Source organism: Haliotis asinina, chromosome 1 (genome assembly GCF_037392515.1).
Source record: "Haliotis asinina isolate JCU_RB_2024 chromosome 1, JCU_Hal_asi_v2, whole genome shotgun sequence".
NCBI classification, from domain to species: domain Eukaryota; kingdom Metazoa; phylum Mollusca; class Gastropoda; order Lepetellida; family Haliotidae; genus Haliotis; species Haliotis asinina.
Genome location: NC_090280.1, coordinates 7,435,637 through 7,458,224, shown reverse-complemented (window position 1 = coordinate 7,458,224; position 22,588 = coordinate 7,435,637). Strand labels below are relative to the sequence as shown.

The window sequence follows — 22,588 nt, the reverse complement described above, 5'->3', positions numbered from 1 at the left end:
AAACAAGTTCCACACCACAGTATATCCAGCAGATAAGTTGCAAATTACAATTGACACTAGTGAAACATGTGAGAGTATGGATTTTCATTGATCGCTTGCCATGGGTAAAATTATCCACAACTTAGCGAGAGCTCACACACACACGTTTACCCGCCGTTGCTGGATGCTGGATTCCTGTTAAATTAACGGAAATCGTCCAATTAATTATTTGTCCAAGACATTCTGTGATCATGCTGCATTTACATGTTTATTGTCAGCCAAAGGTGATTTATTTCTCACAACACAGAGAACTAAGTTTTATTCTGCATCCTTTCTCTCGCATTTCATGGATGGTATAACCTGAGGGATAGGTTGTTTCATTTCGATTTTTAAAACTGACATGACATTCCCTTATAAAAGCTACCTTTCAAAACGTAGAACTCATATAACCTATAGGTACAATGTGTGAGGCCCCTTTCAGGTGTCCCCCGCCGAGATATTGCTGGAATGTTCTTGAAAGCGGCGTGAAACAAAACTCACTCACTTTTTCTTTTTAGTTTTTATGATATACGGCAGTGTAACGTATTGTGAAAAGACCTGCTGTGTTTATGGTTTTTGCTTAGTGGGTGTCAGCAGAGGGCGAGTTGCTAGTATGAGAGTTTTTTTTCTTTCTTTCAAGGTGAAGTGTTGTTTTTGTAAATAAAATGAGCATCCTGACTGATTCGGTTGATCTTATTATATATTTTTAACCTGTTACCCCTTTCCAAAAGGTATCAAAAAGCATATCTGTGAAAATCGTATTCATGTATCGTACTAGGTTACCTCCCTTCCCCAATAATAAAGCTTATATGCTTGCAACTCAAGACTTGAACATAACCTGAAAGAGGAAGCTGTTGACTATTTTACATTTGACACATCTCGCAAGGGTGGCAGAGGCATTGATCTCTCGAAAGATGTTGGACACGCGTTCATCATGTGAGACAATTTGACAATTTCAAGGTTGTATTCAAAAGTGATAGATCATAACATTAGACAACGTGCAAGTGTGGCCTAGGATGGGATAGTTATAAGGGAGAATATAAAGGGTGCAGTTTCAGTGTACGTTTCAAGGAAAGCATGAAACAGGTAAGCATATTAGATTTTTCTTCTCCCACCCACACATATTTGATCCTTATTTCTGAGTGACTGCGTTAATATTGTTTAACTCCCCAGTCAGCTTTGCTTGAGCTCCTGTGTGAAACAGAAGACTGGAGTTTTCTGCTCTAAACACGTCTGGCAGCATGAGGACAATCGATGCGATTCAGAAAAGAATTAAATATTCTCGACGTTTCCAACATCTGACTCCCATTGTGCTTTGTTGTGAAGTGAATGTGGCACGAATTATCACTGTTACTCAAACGGACCTCTGCTGTAATACCATACCCGTCCTCTCGATAGATATCAAACATGTATGAGGATGATATAACCAAGGCCATCATGCCGGTTAATACGATGGCATGAAGTAACAATTTTGACAATTTTAATGATAAAATATGAGTGAAGCACAAGCATACTGATGCTGTTTTAAACATGTAACCGTGCACTATGTTGTGTCCAGAATAATGTTTTAACTTGACAGTTACTAATTTAACCGCTGCTAATTGTTGCTCAGCTGTGCACTTTGCTTTATGATCTTTGCTGGAGGGACCTACTAATGGATGAAAGTTTGCTTCATTAGTATACGATCACGTCGTATAACGCTTACGTTGCTTTGTTATGCGGTTTCCTGTCTTGAAATAATGCAAAGCACTGACTCATTTCTCATGTAAATAGTGAGAATAGTAATGGCGTAAATAACACACGTAATTGTCTAATATCTTTGCTTTAAATGTAGACCTGTGTCGTCAAGAGTAAATATAGGATGTAAAGGGAAGAGTTATTCTCTCCTGATTAACTCCTGCTAACATAACGAAGTCACGAGAAACCTTTCTCTTTTGAGTGTGTATTGGTGTATTTTCGAGTGTATGTAAATGTATAAATGACAGTCGTGTGAGACACAGGTAAACTGTAGCTCAAATGGGGTTGCGCAGCATAGAAAATATGACAAGTCTTCTTATATTCGAGCAAAGCAAGCAAAGGTTGGCAACGTACTTCCCTCGTATTTCCTACCCCATGTTCAATAATTTCTCACGTGAAATGTCGTTCTTCGTCTCTATTATCTGTCACCTTCCGGTTGAACGGAGTGAAGGAACAAGAGTAAGCAGATTGTTTATAAAAAATACCATATTGCCTAATCTTATCATGAAGCTGTTGGGGTTTATTTGTCTTATCTGTCGTCGCTATTGTTAGCATTTTCATAACATTTATTCAGTATGAAAACACTTCTGACGTGATGGACGAATGAAGCAGTTGAGGTAACTATAATAGCCTCCTGTTCCTTCACTCCATTGCACTGGAAGCTGGAAGGGGGAATGGAGGTGAAGAACGGTCTGATCCACCACGACTTGCGCTTAAAATGTTGAATACAAATTATTTCACGTGAGTAATTGTTCAACATGGGGTTAGAAATGTGAGTACAATCCAGTTAGGCAATGGGTGTATACCTTTGATGGTGGCGATATTTTATTTTGTCATGAAAAATAGTTCTCGAGCCGAAGCGAGGAAAGTACGTTGCCAGCCTTTGCTCGCTTCGCTGGCATGTAAGAAAGGTGGCCTTTTTCTCTATGCTGTGCAATCCATATGAGCTACATTTGCCCGTGTGTGAGGAAGTTGGAGAACTATCGCGCCATGAACATGGGTTGGATTCTCATCTACATGTACTTCCTGCTTACATGTCTATTTTTTCTGCACACCCACACCAGGCTTACGTTATACCCTCGTCTGGATTCTGAATGTAATACTTATCGGCGAAACCGCATTATCAGTGGTTCAAGGGAGATTACTCTCTCCCTCTACCTCGTTCAGGCGAATGTGGGCCCACATTCGAAACTAATGTACCTTGAAAACATCAAATAAATTATGTCTCACAAATAAATACTCAAAAATTCAATATAATTGTGGCATATTGACTTGCAATGTATGAAATAATTCCTAAACAAGTTAGACAATACCCAAAGACACTAAGCAGTGCCCCAGGAAACTAGGCCGTGGATTCATTAATATTCATGAGTTGTTTCTGTTTAATGTATATGACAGAACAACTGAAACCCTGTTGCCAATAATCATTGCCCATGTAGAAGTTGGCACCAAAATTATTACAGATGAATTCAAATCATATACTTGTCTACAAAATGCAGGGTATGACCATGACACTGTTAAAAACAAAGATGGTTACGTAGATAAAAAAACTGGGGCCCACACAAATTCAATCGAACGATTTGGGGGCAATGCAAAAGCAAAGTTCAAGACAATGCATGGAGTCCCTAGAGAACAGTTGGCTTCTCAGCTTGATGAGATCATGTTTAGATGGAACAACAAAGCTGGTTCTATGTTCACAATCATGCTTCGTCTTATTGCCAAATATTACATATTGTGAATCAATTTATGAGGTATGCTTCATTTTGTATGAAAATACTGAGAGCTTTCCATCAGCTATAGTGACTATAGCTAGCACCAGCTAGCATGAGTTCTCGTTAAATTGTTCACGTTGTTACTCCTCAAAATGTTCACGATGACCTTAACATTTCCAACATATGGTACTGAAAGCATGTATGTATAATAGTTCCTGTCAACAATTTGACAAAACTACCTCTGATAGTTCTACACAGATATTTAATCAGCATCTGTGCTGGTGACTGAAGTTTTCCTGTCAGATTCAGTGTGAAATTTGATAAATTTTCTTCACTATCATGAAATGCATTGACAGGGATAATAGTAATCATCTTGTTTGTTGTTTTCAGCCTTGTGAATCAATTCATGAGTTATGCTTCATACATTTTGTATGACAATACTGAAATGTTGCCATCAAATTCATGTGACCATAGCTAGCATCAGTTCTTAAGCTTGTTAAGGGTTCATGTTGTTACTCTTCTAAATGTCCATGACGCCCATAAATTAACATTTCAAACATATGGTGCTGAAAGGATGTATGCATAATATGGCTCCTGGAATGAATAAAATTTAGAATCATCAGAATGTGTTATTTTTTCATTGTGAGAGTGATTCATTTTTGTAACATTTGAATGGTAAGAAAAGTAGATTTAGTTGTTTTCCAAAATGTGGGCCCACCTACAAAATCTCTGAAGAAAGACACATAAGTGGACCCATAAATCTGTCCACTTTAAGAACTTCAGTTTTTAAGGTGAGCTCGATCACATAATGCAGATTTATTTATCTTCTTAAAATGTGGGCCCACCCACAAATTGCTGTATAGGGATAAAAAATAAGGGGCCCACATGTGTTTTCATGTCAATGCAGTATCGTAGTTTTGTGGTTGACACAACTGTTAAGCAAGGACAATGGAATAGCCTACCTTTCCTGACTCTGACATCGGTTACTTCAACATCATGGGGAGCTCTGGAATTTTATAACTCGAGTAGGATTACTAAGAAAATACCTGTATCTATACAATGTGGGCCCACATCCGAGTCCCTCCAGTAACCAACAAGTGGGTGATCCAGAATTCGGTAATATTTGACAAACACGCAGAGAAGTCTTGAATTTCAATAAAACATTATTGAAATTCAGGTTTATCATTAAAATGCTCAGGTTATTCTGTTTAGAGAGCCATTTCCATCACTATGAATAACAATTCATAGTGATGGAAATGGCTCTCTAAACAGAATAACCTGAGCATTTTAATGATAAACCTGACGGACGATATCGTACATCGCTTTCGCAGCGCCATGTTTTTCTCAGATACGAAACTAAACGTCATAGCTCCAAGCTGTATTTAGGGATGTCTCCTCTCGCAACTCGAACCACTGATAATGCGGTTTCGCCTACTTATCGATATCGCATATACATTCCTTTCAAATACAAATGATTTTCTTTGACGAAGTACAGTTTTCATTGTGGAAAATTTCCACTGGGTCCAACTGAAACAAAGATAAGATATTAAAAAATGCAGTACATGTTGCTTACATATTGAAATATATTATGAAAATGAACACTATAATTTCCATGTGTACACAAAGTTATATTACTGCGAACAGATAATATGCTGTCATTCCCTCATTTTCTACCACACATAGAAATTGCAAACCAGTGGCCTAATTCACTGTGCCAAAAGTACGAAACCACCTGCCGAAACTGAAAATTCATTCACCTTGTCAAAAATATATATGGTTTTTGTTTTCCAGCTAAAGTTTCCACCGAGCAAACATCACACGTAAATTTTGATAGCTACGACCCTGGTTTATCATCTATGATAATGAAAAGCACACAGTTGATTTATCTGAATTCGTAAACTAAAAACAACGACTTTGCCATTGGCAGAGAAATCTGCAAATCTTCTTACGTCAAAAATAAACTGATTATACCCGTTTATCCAAGTACACAGCAAATATCTGTGTGCATTTCTTATGTAACAACGAAGTTCCGTTGGTATCTTCAAAACAACATATGTCATATTTGGGATTTCACTTTCTCAGTAAAGTACAAATTTGGTTGAGTCCCATCCGGGATTCGAATACGCACCCTCAGAGTCAGGCACCCAATCGCCAGCACACAAACCCAGCCGTCAGCCACCGCGACTTCCACCTTACTGACAAAGTGAAATTATCCCAAATATGACATATGTTGCATTTGACCACTTTCTAAATGGCATCGGGTAATCCTCAAAACAGTTTCGACCCATAAGTGTTTTTCAGGCTGCTTGCGACACAGAGATTACATCTTTCTTGCTGTACCTCGCGTTTGATGGTATAAACCTACACGGGTTAATTGCCACCATTCACTTGATGGTCAATTAATGAATTTATAACGGATATAAATAGCGGTAACACCACTAAAATTACTCGACATAGGTTCCCATCTGGTATTTCTCCTGTCTGGAGTAAATACTCCACATTGTATATTAAGGTCAGTAGTGTTTATGAGTGTAGATTTACGTAATCTATACTGAATACACCCTGTCGTAAAGTACGAGTGTAAAAACAACATCCTTCCTACAAAGAATTAACAGCCACTGCCTTGACTGATTGATTGTTGTTCATTATTGGCTCATTAATGGCGGCCATCATACAGTTCGTTGCCAGGTGTGCTCTCCTGGGTGACCAGTGAGATTATGTCAGTGTGAAAAATTCTCAAACGATGTGTCACTTTTTCGCTTATTGGAGTGTTGAAAGACACAAGACATAGAGCAGGATTATTTAGCAGCTCCAGGTGAATGGAATATCGTTCTTTTATGTGGATATTAATGGATCAATATCAAATAACGTTTTTCTTGTTTATGAATGAATAGTAATTCAAGTGATCGAAGTTACCACAGATGATGAAATAGTCCATCCGCTGGATAACATAAATAGTTAAGTCTGCGTATCTTAAATAGTAAATTTAAACAGTTGGTGGGATGCATTATGGTGTGTTCAACAGACTTTAGTTCAATTAATACTGCCGTATGGCTCTGCTGTTTTGGGGAACAAGTGAATTCAGTTGTATATATGCCATCCAACATACGGCATGTCGTCTCTTTTTAGATGTAGGTCATAATACAACGAAATTAGCCGTAAGAGGTGAGATGGGTTGCTTCCCTAAACTCACAAAATACTGTATTGGATCTGTGTTATTGAAAACGCCTATAGTTTCCCAGGCCCGATAGCATTATAAGCAAATTCACAACTGGCCATTCTCCTTCAGTAAGCCATGCGATAACAAAGTTCTACAATTATTAAGTTCTTTGGATTTATCTCTTGTTGATGTGCTGCATATTTCACCAATGGATTTCATTTTTATAAAAGAGAAGTTGTTTGATATTGACTACTCTAACTTGATTACCCAAAACCCCTCTTGTACAATGGCTGTGTACATATTGTAAGAATACTGTTAAAGACGAGATCCATTTTCTATAGAAATGTAACATATATTCCCACATGTGGCCAATTTTATGGCAAAATGCACGCTCTCTTAACCATCTGAATGTGATAACCTAGTGAATCCCTTAGTTGCTTCAGTGTTACTGATTTTTAAACGAAAAAAACTACTATAACGTGTGATATTACACCACCCACCTTTTTTTCGTGCTATCTGTATACAGAGATATGTTTGTCTACTCATTGTTTTATGTATTTGTTACTTATGTTAAAAATATTAAAAGAAGAAAACTACTATGTCGTATGATATTACACCGAGATCAATATTTATGCATTGTCATATGGATCATAATTTGTCACGTAGACCTGTAAAAGCACATTGATAAAATTCATCAATGTGATTCAGAACATTCTATAAACTATGTAAACATCTGCATGACACATTAATAAAATAATCTCTCTCTCTCTCTCTCTCCCTCTCTCTCTCTCTCTCTCTCTCTCTCTCTCCCTCCCTCCAAATAGTCTATATTGTCCAAATAGTGATATTAGTGCTAACTTTCCACGCTAGTAATCTAACTGTGATATTGTAGCTGTTTTCATACCATATAAATATTCGGAAACCATGTCAGTGTTAAATGTTCTCGTCACGATATAGCTGAAACATTGCCTATGTGACGTTAAATATTAACTCACTCACTCTACATGTAGAATTAGGGCAACCGGCATTTACTTTGCCCACGGCCATATCTCTAAACCAATTGCATTTTTTAATACACGATTTTTTAATGGATGTCAACATTATAACAAGGAACACACAATTTGGGAGTATATTCACATTCTGTCATCGAGCTTTTTTGGTGTCAGTTAAGAAATTAAAGGAGTGAGGGTTTGCTTCAAAGCGTGGTGCTCTTTATTTTATAGAGGTTTACGTCCATAAAATGACTTTTGCTTTTGTGGTTCTTGCTTCTATTTAATAGTTCATAAGATTAATTTCCGAATTTCTCATTTTCAGAATGACAATCACCAACGCCGTGCCCAAGTCTTTCCTTTTACTGACACAATCCCTTTGCGGTCAGTTCCACATATTTTCTGAAATCCTATATATGCCAGTTAATGCAAATATTAGTTTTCGTTTACGATATTAACATGATATTTGATTACTAGTACTTCAAAAAGCGTTATATATATGTTGCTGAAGACTTATATTCATAGTGTACAAAGACATATGGTTTACACCCTACGGTCCATTTAGGTATCCCTCTTTAAGATTATTTCAAATTTAGTAAAAGCTGATAACTTACCATCGAATTTCGAAAAAGTATAAATATATATAATCCACATTTCTGAAATGTTCTTTACAGTTTCTGCGGTACTCATCTGCTCATATCCCAACTATCTGTGGTCGTCTGGAGAGTTGATCTGTACAGGGGATGGCTTTACACACACGTATACCAACCCCAGTGGATTTGAGGTTGCTGAATGTCAACTGTCAAATGGAAAATGCGATCCTGCGAACGCATCGGCGTCTGTCATCAATAAAACTCAAACAGTCCTCAACATTACTCACATAAAAACAACAGATGCGGGAGAATGGACATGTGCGAGTAAACGTAACGTTGATTCCAGATGTAATCTAACAGTTGTGAGTAAGTACTTTTTCATATTTCTGACTGTTCAGACAAAACGGGGCCAATTTCAAGCGATGCCCACGAGACATGAATATTTACTTACGTCCTTGAATCCGGTATTTGTAGTCTGAGGTCAAGATCGTTCGTATCGCTAACATAAGGAATATAGGAAAGGTATCTGTTGTGTTAGTTGTTTCATTTATTTCCAAAATAGGTTTGTGGAACAGGATATTTAGCTAACCCCGAAAATAACATGCCCGAAAATAACATTTAAATTAAGGCCAGTTAAAATTTTCTGACAATTTCAGCGTGCTCGTGATTGAGATAAGAGTCCAACTTATGGTACATTCAGTCCCTTTCAAATAGACCTTCATCCAAGTGACATGTGGAACGGTTTGCGCTATGTATTATCGGAATGAGTTAGTTACTGCTTGTCTCCTTCAGGGGAGTCGTGAAAATATGAACTATGTCCTTGATCAAAATATAGGAATACCAGGAAGGACATTCACACCGTGAGTGCCAATATTTCCTAAAGCACGTCAGGTAGTCGAAGCAAGATCTTGAAATTGTTTGGTGTTTACGTTTTGTCCCATTATCATGCCTTGATATGTATGAATTTTTACAAAGGGGAATTAGTCGCGTTTTCTCACTTCCCCTCCATCATTAATCTGGAAATCTAAAATGCTTTGTTGAAATGGACAAAAATGAGATAAGGCGACGTGTTAATAAAGTCTCATTGTTTCCAGTTCTAACACTGGCTCTTCAGCATAAGAAGTGAACAACTGTACGCACGGAATCGCTCGTGTATTTTATAAGTCAGATTAATTTTTTGTGGGTACATTTCGCCTTAAGACCTACATTACAATGTTTGTGGTTACAAAATAGTATTCAAGTCACTTGAACATATGGTTACATACATGGTTACATGTATGGTTACACACAGTAAAAACATCTTTGAAATATATTGGTACAGACTTAACAGTCATAATGTTCTATTTGCTAAAACCTACCCATACTATCACGCTTTGATATTAGTTTAACCTCCAACCCCAACTGGTTGCATAGGGGTACATATATTTATACTTTTTCGAAATTCGATGGTAAGTTATCAGCTTTTACTAAATTTGAAACACTCTTAAAGAGGGATACCTAAATGGACCGTAGGGTGTAAACCATATGTCTTTGTACACTATGAATATAATTCTTCAGCAACATATATACTTGTCTTAAGAGATGACCAACTGAATTCAATCGTTATTATCTGCGTCGTACTCGATACTATCTCATACTAGCCGAAATATCTTGAATGATGACGCTTTTTTGTGTCAGTCACAGTCGACAAAAGATCTAATTCATTTAATCCACAACATTTATTTCCACTATGGTATCGTTCTATTGTTTGAATGTTTCAGAGACACCAACATGTAGCATCACCAGTAAGCAGGACACTAACTCACTTGTCCAGTACCAGGAGCTGTCCCTTACAGTGGACGTTCGAGACTACTACTGCTCCACCGCCCACAACATCTCCCTCCAGACCGGGAATGTGACAACCCTGCTGATGAAAGCTGATTCTGTACCAAGTGTCACCGATAATACTTCATCGGTAACACTAAATGTGACGGACTCCCATCTTGGCAAAGTAGGACTGGTGTTTAGATGTGACAGCAGTCAGTGGAGTGTAGAGTGTGCTGGTGTGACTAAATTCGGTTAGTTTTAACGCATCCACATGAAGCACATTACCAAGTGTATCAGCTCGTGTTGATGTAGATTCCAAATATGATATTTATAACAGAATGTCGTTGCAAAATAATGTAGCACCCATCAAAAGTATAGACTTACTAGCCTCTTACTTCAGACAGCTGTTGTAAACTAGATTTTGCAAAAATCATTCCATACCATTTAAAGGTACTGTTAAAACACGGACTCATATATGGTAAAACCAATTCGGAATGGTTAAAAAATTATTGTCCTGAGTTCAGTAAATGAGGAAAATCAGTGAAAATTGGCATTTATTTTTTCAATGAAACTTGACATCAATGCGCAGCTGTCTACATGTACGATATCTGCACATGCGTCTTAGAAATGTGATGCATGATCCTTATGCAGTTCATCTTAATTAAGTTTGCAGTTGATTTCTCCATGTTAGTGGAGAAATTATGCACACACGCACACACACACACACGCGCACACGCACACACGCACACACACCACAAAAATCTGAAGATCCTTAGGACAGACATAATTTCTTCAATTTTGACCGGTTTCACACAGTTGACGTGATCATCATAAGAGTAACTTTAGAGACTACACTTTGTGTGTAACGATATTGACGAAATATTGGATCTACCTTTATAGGAAGGTTCTGTGAAAGGTAATTCCTTAAACCGCTCAAAGACTTTATCAAGGGCTATACTTTGACCAGCTTTAGGTGTACTGTTACTTTTGTTCTTATTGAACGTCACATCTTCAGTATTTGTCATATTGAAAATGGTATACACACGCACACACACATATTGAGAGGAAGTGATTTAAGTGAGCCTAATCTTTTGATTGATGGGTTCCCATAAATACACATAATATATGATTTAATGTTTACATGATCCTTATAGCAACATATACTGAACGTCAATATTACACTATTCTGTCATCTTAGTTTAGCGCTTTTATTTAACAGCCCCAAAGAAACCAGAATGCGACATCACCAGTGACAAGGACACCGAGACACTCACCCTGCACGGGGAAGTGACACTGACCGTGAACGTTGCTGCATATTACGATATACAAGGCTCCTACTGTTCTGGAGATACAAATTTCACACTGCAGACAGGTGAAGTCTCGCAATTACTACATGTTGGTGACCAAGGTCTTTCACCAATAACACTCAACGTGACTGAAACACACTTGGGTGGGGTAAGGCTGGTATTCAACTGTCAAGTCCAACACTGGAATCTCAGCTGCAACGGTGTGACCCGACTCCACAACAGTGAGTAATATGTGTTTCTTGAGTGAGAGATCATAAAACCACAAAAATATGCCCCGTGCCAAAACACAATAATGCTTATATGTAGCGATATCCTGTCATGGGTTACCACTATCCTGGCACTATTTGGTTCTTAATCGTATTCCATCTGAAGTATCTGAAACGTATCCTTACATCATGCTCTGAATCTAAATGATGAGTTTTACATCCATGTGTAATAAACTGGAACTACCTCTTGTAAAAATGTCATTCCGTATAAATAAATACATAAATAGATAGTCCATTTATTGTTTGTCGTTCCAATAAACACTACTGTGTAAGTGTACTTGCATATTGTGAGTGGGTGAGTTAAGCTTTACTTCGCGTGTAGCTATATCCCAGCAATATCACGGCGGAGGGCACCAGAGATGGGCTTCACACAATGTGTACATTGTGTATTATAAACGTCACTATACGATATTGAAAAATAATTCAAGGGTTGCATGCCAAAACGACCTAAGTCAGACTTGGTTGTTTTGGAATAATAACAGAGGTACATGCAGCTTGAGAAGTTTTTTCCGGTGATTGTAAGGGTGTTGGGGTATGATTTATAGTTTTCAAGAAAATAGCTATTAAAATCTGGTACACAGTGCCAAAATGACCTAAGTCAGACTAAGGTTGTTTTGGCTGATAACAGTCATGACTTATGTTGTTCTGGCATGGAACTGTCGTAGACTCTTCCGGAAGGAGGTAGAAAAGTCTTCCCCCGTGTGGATTCCAAGCAAACAAGCACCTCAAATTAAGGACAACTCTGGACTTAAAACAGCTTGTATAAATTATACAAAATGATAATTTATGATTAAATATTCAACAAAATATGTGACTGAATGGTGAAATTATTAATTTAGACCTGTAAACTCCATTTTTCCACTCCTGTGACTTAGGTTGTTTTGGCAGGGAATGAATCAAACATGTTGACAGGATGTTTTATTCCTACTAAATGGGTTCAAAGGATAATTAACATGGTTTGAAGTGGGAGATGAAACGTTTAAGAAATATTACATCTTTCACCTTTCAAATCTTTTGTTTTGGGGTAGTAAAATCTTGTTATTTATTTATATTTATTGCTTTTTACCCATTCTGAAGTACAATGAAAACCTCTGTTTCTTTCTTGTGACGAATGGTCTCTCTACTGCAGCTTTGAGAGAGACTTTTCAGCACTTCGAACCGACCATCTTATTCAGGGACTTAGCTACCGTTCATAGACGCTGTACAAGCCCGTCACTTTGGGCGAGATACATCTACCTCAGTCTTCAAAGATGTGTTTGCCTTTCAAGATCAGATGAACGTTATGGGTTTTCAAATTATATAATACCACTATGTACCAATGTGGAGAAGCTTATGCTCTGTAGAGTACATGTTATCCTCGATAATGTCCGGGGTATACGTCCCGATAAAAACTCCACTAGAGTAGAAAAGATATATCGCAACATGTACCCTGGAGGTTATTGAGGATGCATACATGTATGCTCATTGCATGTACTAAAAAAAGCTTACAAATGAGTAAGAATACACTCAGGTAATTAGAATATACTGAAGGAGTAAGAATATACTGGAGTAAGAATATACTGAAGAAATAAAATTATACTGAAATAATCACAATATACTGAAGGAGTAAGAATATACTGGAGGAGTAGGGATACACTGGAGGAATCAAAATACACTGGAGGAATAAGAATATACTGGGGGAATAAGAATATACTGGAGGAGTAAGAATATACCGGAGGAGTAAGAATATACTGGAGGAGTAGGGATACACTGGAGGAGTAAGAATATACTGGAGGAGTAAGAATATACTGGAGGGGTAGGGATACACTGGAGGAGTAAGAATACACTGGAGGAGTAAGAATGCACTGATCATAATCAGGGTAATTTACACTGAATTAATCAAATTAGTTACGTATATTACTGACTTAGTTTATTTTGGCATGCAACTTTTGTGACTTAGGTTGTTTTGCCATGGAAACTTGTGCTGACTTAGGTCATTTTGGCAGGTAATGAAGAAGTCAAAAATGCAATAAATGTTGAAATATTAATGGAAACTCGTGTAACGACTCACAGTCCTTCATTGTATGTTTCATGTTATGAGCTAAGCCTATTTCCGCCTCCATATCTATAGTAAAAATGAAAATACTGATTTTCATCTCTCCTGTAAAGTTGCAAAAAATGACTTAGGTTGTTTTGGCATCCAACCCTTCAATTTGTATCACTCACACCTACATGTTAACATTACGATTATGTGAATGATATAAACCATTTTCAATATCAAACAGTTATTTTTACAATGCACATATCAGAAATATTGTAGGCTCAGAACTGTTCGATGCCCAAGTACTATGACTGTATTCATTTTGTATGAGTAACACAGCAATCTGACTCAACATATCCTTGCAAAATTAGGACACAACGCTGGCTTTTTCACTGCGGATGCGTGTATTAGTTCGAAACAAATATTTTCTTGTCGTGACTTCAATTACAGCAATTCACTAACACGTTTCATATCAATCGTTGTCCATTTACAAAACAATGTATATTTATTACTTTGCCGTTATCACAAGTCCTTGCCTTCTTTCGATCGACTGCACGGTCGCGTGTCCCAATTTCTGCATATGGCGGCGGTGGGAGGCGGCGGGTGGTTGCTGGTGACGGCTGAGTGTAGCAGTTATTTATACATGCAGTTATTTAGCCATAGGCTGCTGTCGTCGTGTTGATAATATTTTGATGTGATGTGAACCACAACCTCTTCCACATTTTATCTCAGTATCTCATTAGACTTTTGGGTCTAATTGAAATTATATATCATACTCTAGCTTAAACTTCCCCTATGTTACAGGAAGAAAATCACTGGATCAAGTAGCGACATCCACAGTTCTAATCATTTCAGCTTCTGTAGTTGGCAGCCTGGTTTTAATCGTCGTCATCGCCATCGTCATCGTGTTTGTCGTTAAGAGAAAGGTAAATCGAATAAAACCACGCTCGTCAGTTCAATCTTGTTCGCCTCCATACATAAATGTGGGGCAACCCACAAGTGCTGCTTATGCTGCCGTGGAAGTGAATAACTCCATACGACTACCATCTGGTCCAGGTCGATCCCACAAGGTAGATGTGATCGATGCAGGAGGTAATGCTAGTGTCGCAGATGTCGTCACTAACGGTGAACACACATGTCCTTGGCCACCAAGGGGTGAATCTGATGAATTATCTGCACCATCTGCAGATAGGCCTAAGAAGGAGATAGGTGTCATTGTACAGAAGATTGTCCCAGAAGATGATCAAGCATGTGTTAATGAACTGTATGCCTCTGAAACCAAGCTTGAGTATACGACAACAAAGAGTGATACTACATCAGTATGATAAGTCATCATTATATTGCATCAACAGTATGATTTGTTCTGTTTCAAGTTTCGGAATTCAATTCAATTTCACTGTAGTTCATCTTTTTGCTACTGAATTGACGGGCGGTGAGATATCCTAGTGGTTAGAAGTTTTTTCGTCACGCTGAAGACCAGGGTTCGATTCCCCAAAATCTGAGAAGCCCATTTCTGGTGTCGCCCGCCGTGATATTGCAGGAATATTGCGAGGTTAGATAGGGACATGGTTTCGTTACTCTGTAGGTATAGTCATGGAATGAAAAGCCACACCGTGTAAGATTGTAGGTACAGTGAAATACGTTGGGAATTCCTTATGATGTAAATAATGTCAGTTATTCTGGTTACCAATACTTGGCCATAAACATGGGTCAGATTGTTTCTTCATTGTACAGGTGTACATATGTAGGTGTAGATATATGTCATGTGTTGTCAGTATAGACTACACACTAACCAGAGACCCCAATGCTGTGATCAGGGGTGACTTTATGAATCGTGTGGTTAGGTTCGTTGATTGCCAGCCAAAGTAGCGGACAGCTGTTGAAATTACGAAAGTTGTTTTCGTAATATCAGTTAACTGGATAGATAACCGGTATCAGGGTCAAAAATGAACGAACGACCTGCTCTTTTGTAGTTTTCATCAACAATCATTGTTTTTTCAATTAATTAAGTTTATGTGGACCCAAGATAGCAGTGTAAGATTTTTGAAAACCGACCTGCGTTACTTTTGCGGTTCAGTATAGTTCCTATAAAGTGCCTGCAACAATTACTAGCGCTTGTAGTATTCAACGACTAAAAGGATGGGGTGGCAGCCGTGACGGTTTTGCTGAGCGTGTATCTCGATGATATACATTAAGCGATGTCTACATTTTCTCTTACGGACTGGGCAGACCAATACTTGAATATTGTGTGTTGGGGAGATTCCTGCAGTACTGCTTAACACTTTCCACTGTAAACGATTTGATTCCAGAAAGAGACGAAACCTCCAGAACAATGGATCTGGATGTCAAACACCTGCTCCTAACATCCTAACATAAGTATCACTCTTTCGTAATTACTGTCTTGCCTGTGCTTCAAAATCAACTTATTATATATTTGCAGAAATGCACAAGAGATGGGACATGATACTGCAATATGAAGCAATTTGGTAAAGCTCCACGTGTGTGTGTTAGCGCGGCATGTCATCTCTTTGTATGTGTTAGAAGTATATGTAGTAGGTTTACATTTAGTGGTATATATACTGAGTTGATTCCGTTGAAGGTTACTATGGGTGTCCATGTGCGATGCTTTAGACGTAACGTACTGTAGTGCTGACTCCTCTCTCCACACTTTACGAAACCCTTATCAACCTCTATATGTTTACTGTCGTCCATAAGGCAACTATACCTGGAACAGAATGGATCATGTCCCTCTTAAATCTGGAGATTCGAAACGACTTCATCAGTGTTGAACTTGTGAGCCAACCCACCCGACTAAATATATCCAGTGAATTATATCCGTTGAAGGTGTAAATTACTAAATGAATGACATTCTGCCATTATGCAATCCGAGTAGGAAACTTACGTATTTGCTTTGCAATCTACATAAATCATCATCAGTGGAACATGTTTGGATTTTTCTCCTCATGTTGGATTCCCTTCCTTTTAAGTGGCAGTCAAATGGATCCAGCGCTTTACCTGTTCGAGTAGATTGATATGTCTGTTATGAGAATAGCTGTACCTCTTTGTAATGACCAAAGTCTGTCTGCTTTGACAACCCTAAACCCTTCAGGCGTGCTCTGTTTGTTTTGGTTAGGGTAGGTTTGCTTTTCTTGGTATTGATGTTTGCTATTTTAGATGTTGTATTATGACCGTGTCTTAATACGTGCGTTAGCCGAGTAACCAGTAATCAGTCACATGTATTGTTATAGATATAACACACGTGCTTATGCGAGGCATAACATTATTTAACGGGGGAATGTACATGTGGGGAGGTCTGATGAATGAACATGTGCAATAATTTCCATTAAGAGACGCTGGCATGGAAAGAACATGATAATATGTAGCTAAAGTAATATACTCACTAAACTATTATTCGGATTCTGGATTAGAGTTTTCGGCATCGCGGGGTTTAGCGGATCTATGCTGGTTGTTACATGCGTCGTAATGCAACTTTTGCCTGATGCCATGAAATCCTTATAATAAAATCAATAACTGAATTAGTTCGAGACTCAATTATCTGTTAGCATGTTTTAACGTGAAGGGTCAAACGAAAACTCTCTATAAATAAAATCGAACGTTTCATGGAAACTAGTACACTGCACCTCACGTTTTCTGTTTTGGTGGAGTTTTCTTTTTCATTAATTTTTAATTCCTTATCATACTGCACTATATACTAAACCACATGAGACTGTCTTCTAACTCAATACATGACATTCTCTGTACATACTAAAGAAAGCATTGTGCAATGACCTGTTGGTTCTCTCCCAGAGTGCACAAATGCACGTCCATTAGAGTTATTGCTTCTTATTACCTTGCACAGAACTGAGTTGATGAAACGAGTACTTGTTACCTTCATGTCGTTACACTTGTTAACCGTAGACTTATGTCAGTGCAATGGACATAGAACCTGGGTTCACTTTACTTCACTCACCTCAATGCACACCAAATCATCTGAAGTAGTTTCAATCCTTCCTTCTTTTGTCTTGATTTTGCACCACGAGCACACAGGGCAAAATGTCATCATGCGATCCATTTACAAAGGAATGGAATAAATTGTCACATTATCTCCTAATTTCACTTCACCATCTGTTTCCTATTTGGCTTAATCATATGCATATTGTCAACCTGTAAATCCAATATCTCCGGCTTTTTTATGGTACGCATGTATTTTTGTTATTTCTTCTTATATTCTTATTATTTTCATGTTACTTGTCTGGCACATATTAAATTTCATCACAATATTATCGCTCACTTTTTTGTTTGTTTGGGTTTTATATTTTGCCTATTTGCCTTGTGTTCGGGTTTGTTTACGGGTTCGAACATTACAGCAAATGATTTGGGAAAATCAGTTGGAATATGTGTATATACCAGATAAATGCTATCTGTATAAAATCTTGCTGTGCATAAAACGCAGCGTGGATTACAGAGCAATTTGCTTGATGCAAGGTCTTCAAATCCATCAACTTCAAGTCATCTACAACATGAGGTGCTTTAGATGTTGTGTTGTGCAGTGGATGATATTAATGTTCCTTAGAACAAATACAGTGTGTTCTTTTTTAGTAGAACGGACTTGTTGGTATTGTTATTTCTATCATTGTTACAAATGCAAACATATGTCTCCATCAGTATACTTGTATCATTGCGTCAATATATATTTTTAATGTTTTATTCTGAGATCTGTGGAAGATATTTGTTCATTCGAATATTATATTTTTTCAACAAATGCACTTGCCCCTATGGATATACTGCGTCTGTTTGATGGTGTTTTATTTCCTCATATTAGTTAATGTTGTTATTCGCTTTGAAATGTTTGGTTTTACGAGTGGAATATAATCTCCGCGTGAGTAGAGTTCCAATAGGTTTGAAGTACTTCCTCCTGCTCGGTATATTTCATACACACAATACACCTATTAAACACGCCGATCTGAATCAGTGATATTTGTCACCTCCTACTATGACACGATAACAAACAATAAATTGAGCTGATTTTCCTCCTGATAGTTGTTGTCATTCATTTCATGGACGAATGTTGTTGGGTGGAGACCGTTACATTGCACGGAAAAAGGTCAACTATGTTATGGATGAACCTCCTGCTACAAGACGGTTCAGGCTCATGTGATTTTATCAGTGATTAGTAACAGTCCTCCATTGGCGTTTTAGCGGAAGTACGATGACCCTTTAGTTTCTCATGTTTCTTGATTTCAAGAACACTACTGGGCATTCCGCTGTAAAGTATTCCCTAACTACCAGTGGGGGTTCACGAGGCTATTAAAATGTTTTTGCTGATCTCTGACTTGGTTACCTGTATATTATGATCATTCCCCAAAGAGTGTATATTGTGTCAATCTGTCTATAGACTTCAGATGCAGTGATGCACAGGCAGGTCACATGCCTAAGAGTGAGTGAGTGAGTGAGTGAATTTTTCCTCCTTAACTCAGCAACATTCCGGCTATGTAAATAATCGAGTTTGGACCAGACAATCCAGTGACAAACAACATGGGCATCGATTTACGCAATTGGGATATGATGTCATGTGCCAACCATGTTAGCGAGCCTGACCACCCGACCTCTCTAGTCGCGTAGATCAATTTTAAAGTAATTCGTCACCTATTGCATGTCTAAAATATCTTCCACGCAATGAAATATAGATTATACTACATACACATATACGTTCTTATGTAAGGGAAACGATTTGAAAAGGCTTTGAATTTCATACAATGTACTCATAATTTAGAAACTCATAGTAATAGAAACAACTGTATCCATGGCTACATGCATGATCTCATTAAGTGGAAAAGATAAACAGTGTGGTTGGTCGTGGTTTTGTTAGAGTTGATAGAATACTGCTGAATAGATATTTGTTGCAGAAACACGTGGGCAGCTGTGGCCGTCGCGCACGATATCGACGCCCAGTATATCAATAATATATTACCAAATGGTGAAATATTTTCCTGTGTATTCATGGGAAACAGTCACACCCATCAATACATAATGATACAACGATACAACGTGTGTCAGGAAGTTCTGTGGTTCGGAGATAACAGGTAAATCTCCCACAGGGATATTACATCCTTGTATGACACGTGAGCAACACTATCACCGACACAGGTAGCCAGGGCATTGTATTACCTCATGCTATTATACACTGTTTCCTTATTCATAAGAAAAATATCAATTGACTGATTCCGACTTTATCGCAACTATTGAATGGTGGTACTTTAGAGAAAGCTCATCGTGTCTGCCATTATGAAAGTAACCTGGAAAAACAGCCAAAAGCAAGTTAATCGCTCTCCTTTAATACACGGTAACATATGGTACATCTAGGAACAGCCAGAAGAACAGGAACAGCCAGAAGAACAGGAACACAAACACTGACCACGCATCAGATCGGATTCACACATGAGATAGAATGTGGTTGTGCTCATTATGTATTGTATCTGTATTGTCTGATCTAGACCTGATTATGTACCCGTTTCTGTGACAGAGAAATGACTTTAACTGCATCCTGGCGTGTCTGTCTAGCCTTAACTTGTCACTCAGGTGCTAAATTCATCACACTGATCATGATACTATTTATGTTTGTTGGTTAAAAGACAAAACACTCACACAGTTCTGACTTAATGAAAGCTATCAGCATCTATAAATCTCTTTACATATATGGCTCCTTATACTCTCATCGTTAATCACATACCTGTTTAGACGAATAGACGAATATGCTTCGTGACAAGAAGTCATTCATACATATCTGAGGATTTGGAATCAACAATCCTTCCCTGAAAACCCATCTACCTGGGAGGGACGATTTTGAAGGTGTCCATCAACTGGATATAAACATTACAGTGCAGGTCGTGACAGAAACTAACATATCCGAAACATTTGTTTGAATATTGACAAGGTGATGGAGGAAAACCTATCGCTACAAGAGGAGAAGAGTAAACAGAGACAACAAAATCCTTTCCACTTTCGAAGAAATCTCTGCTGAAAGCAGCGTCGATTGTACAGTTATTTCTCTCGTGTAACACTTTGAATAGACAACTACCAGGTGTCACTCTCACCTATTACCATGGCAACCAGTGGAAAGAAGCATATGAACGGGTTATTCCAGGTATCAACGTTTATGTTGCATGTTTTACGACAGGTTCTTAAATGAGACGCAGCCTGTTTTGTGGGAAGCTCAAATGACACAAAAACATCCTGACCTCTGTGGTAAGAGTGTTCCTGCACTCAGCGGTTGCTATTGTGACGAATAAGGGTATAACAGAAGGCTTTCCCATGTGAACGATACAGGCTACTCTAATCTAACAGACGATAAAGAGGAAAATGTCACAGTTGTATAGTGAGTTGTTTGCTCTGCCGGGCGACGTGTCATAAATTTATCGAGGATACGCTGTTTCACACGGCTCAACCGGAGTATGAATCTTAGACCCGCATCAGTTCATGTTTTATATAAATTCTGTCCTACGAAGCGGATACATAATTTCCAAATCGTTTAAACTTCTCTTTAATCATAGATTTCGTAGCCGAAGAGATTGTGTAAATCCAGCTAGGGTCTATGCAGGTATCAAATGTTTTGTACGTCCTCATGATCAGTAGTATGGTGTGTCTACCTTCAGTTGTTGCGACCTATAACCTGTTTCTATATTGTGTTTCATCATCTGCAGTAGATATGAGTGAGAGTTACTTGCTGGTTTCAAATTGATAATCTCGTTGTTTTGCTCCCCTTCCTTGACACAGTTTAATACATTTACATTTATCTAATATGAAATTATAACTTGTTTTTTGTCAGGATATGGCTGGAATATTGCCGATGTGATTTAATATCTCATCTCACTCATGCTGTTCATGAAAATGTTACTACGTTTAGATCAGCTCAGTACACGTGCTGCTGACACGCTATGGTATTTACAACCAGGGCCCCGTTTCACAAACCTCTGGTAAGCCTAAGATATCGTCACTTTTCTGGTAGCATTCGTACGTCCTATGATACAATATAGGAGGTACGAATGTTATGCTTACGAGAGGCTTACGTTAGGCTAGCGGCTTCATAAAACAAGCGCACTACAGGACAGCTTCTTAGCAGAACCAACAGTAAACTAAACGGTGCTGAAGGGCGAGTTTACACGAAAATGAACCGTTCTGTCATCCACGTTTTCATCATAAGATATCCTTGACAGGTCACAGTTCTATAGCCAAAGCAACACAGACATGAGAAGTAACTAACTTTTGGTCTGGCGTTACAAGTTAAGTTTCTACATTAACCAAGATTTCTGTGTCCACAATGAATACATCATAGCTTATGTCCTGTGGCAATGACGGCATTGATGCCGAAATTAATTACCATTGACATCTTGGACCCATTTCACGTGGGTTCCACGCTGTTACATTGTACAAAAATAACATCAAGCAAAATATATCCGATGTTGCGCGGTGAAAGACCCACTAGTTTTAGATGTAAATGACGCCCATCTCGGATTACCTTTTTACACTGTGTATTGTTCTGATAATGTGAGTGATCCGATTACCTACCCGTCGCATACACTTGCTGATGTATACGTGTTATATCATCCATGTCAAGAACATCGTAGCAAAAGTGCAGTAAACACAAGCGTATTCTAATTATTTGAAAGCATCAACAGGGCGGTAACTCTCGACTGTTTAGCTCAGCATAAACTTCAGCACTTATAGTGCAGGTTATACATTTTGTTTGTAAGAAAAATAGTATAGAGTTTACAAACACTGATATTAAGGAGTTAAAAAGATCTATTTTGGTTCATATACGTGAGTTTTCTTGTACACTTCCACCTTACACTTTTTTTCATGGATTGTCAATTATGGCAACATACTTAGTCTCCTTCCTCTGAGTTACCATACGGTCGATGGCTGCTAAGCCTTATTAGTATCCTTAGAATACCCGTGTATCTTACATATTCACACACAGGCT

At 38.1% G+C, this 22,588-nt stretch overlaps 1 protein-coding gene across 1 annotated transcript; it reads left to right on the top strand.

Annotated features, from left to right (window-relative positions):
- The first annotated feature begins 843 nt into the window (after positions 1-843).
- On the top strand, positions 844-17,891 carry LOC137282005 (uncharacterized). The gene is made up of 6 exons (XM_067813793.1): positions 844-1,104; positions 7,942-8,000; positions 8,291-8,575; positions 9,970-10,266; positions 11,235-11,543; positions 14,413-17,891. Exons 2-6 carry the CDS (start codon positions 7,943-7,945, stop codon positions 14,931-14,933), a joined length of 1,470 nt encoding a protein of 489 aa, XP_067669894.1. The 5' UTR covers positions 844-1,104; position 7,942; the 3' UTR covers positions 14,934-17,891.
- Positions 17,892-22,588: the final 4,697 nt, after the last annotated feature.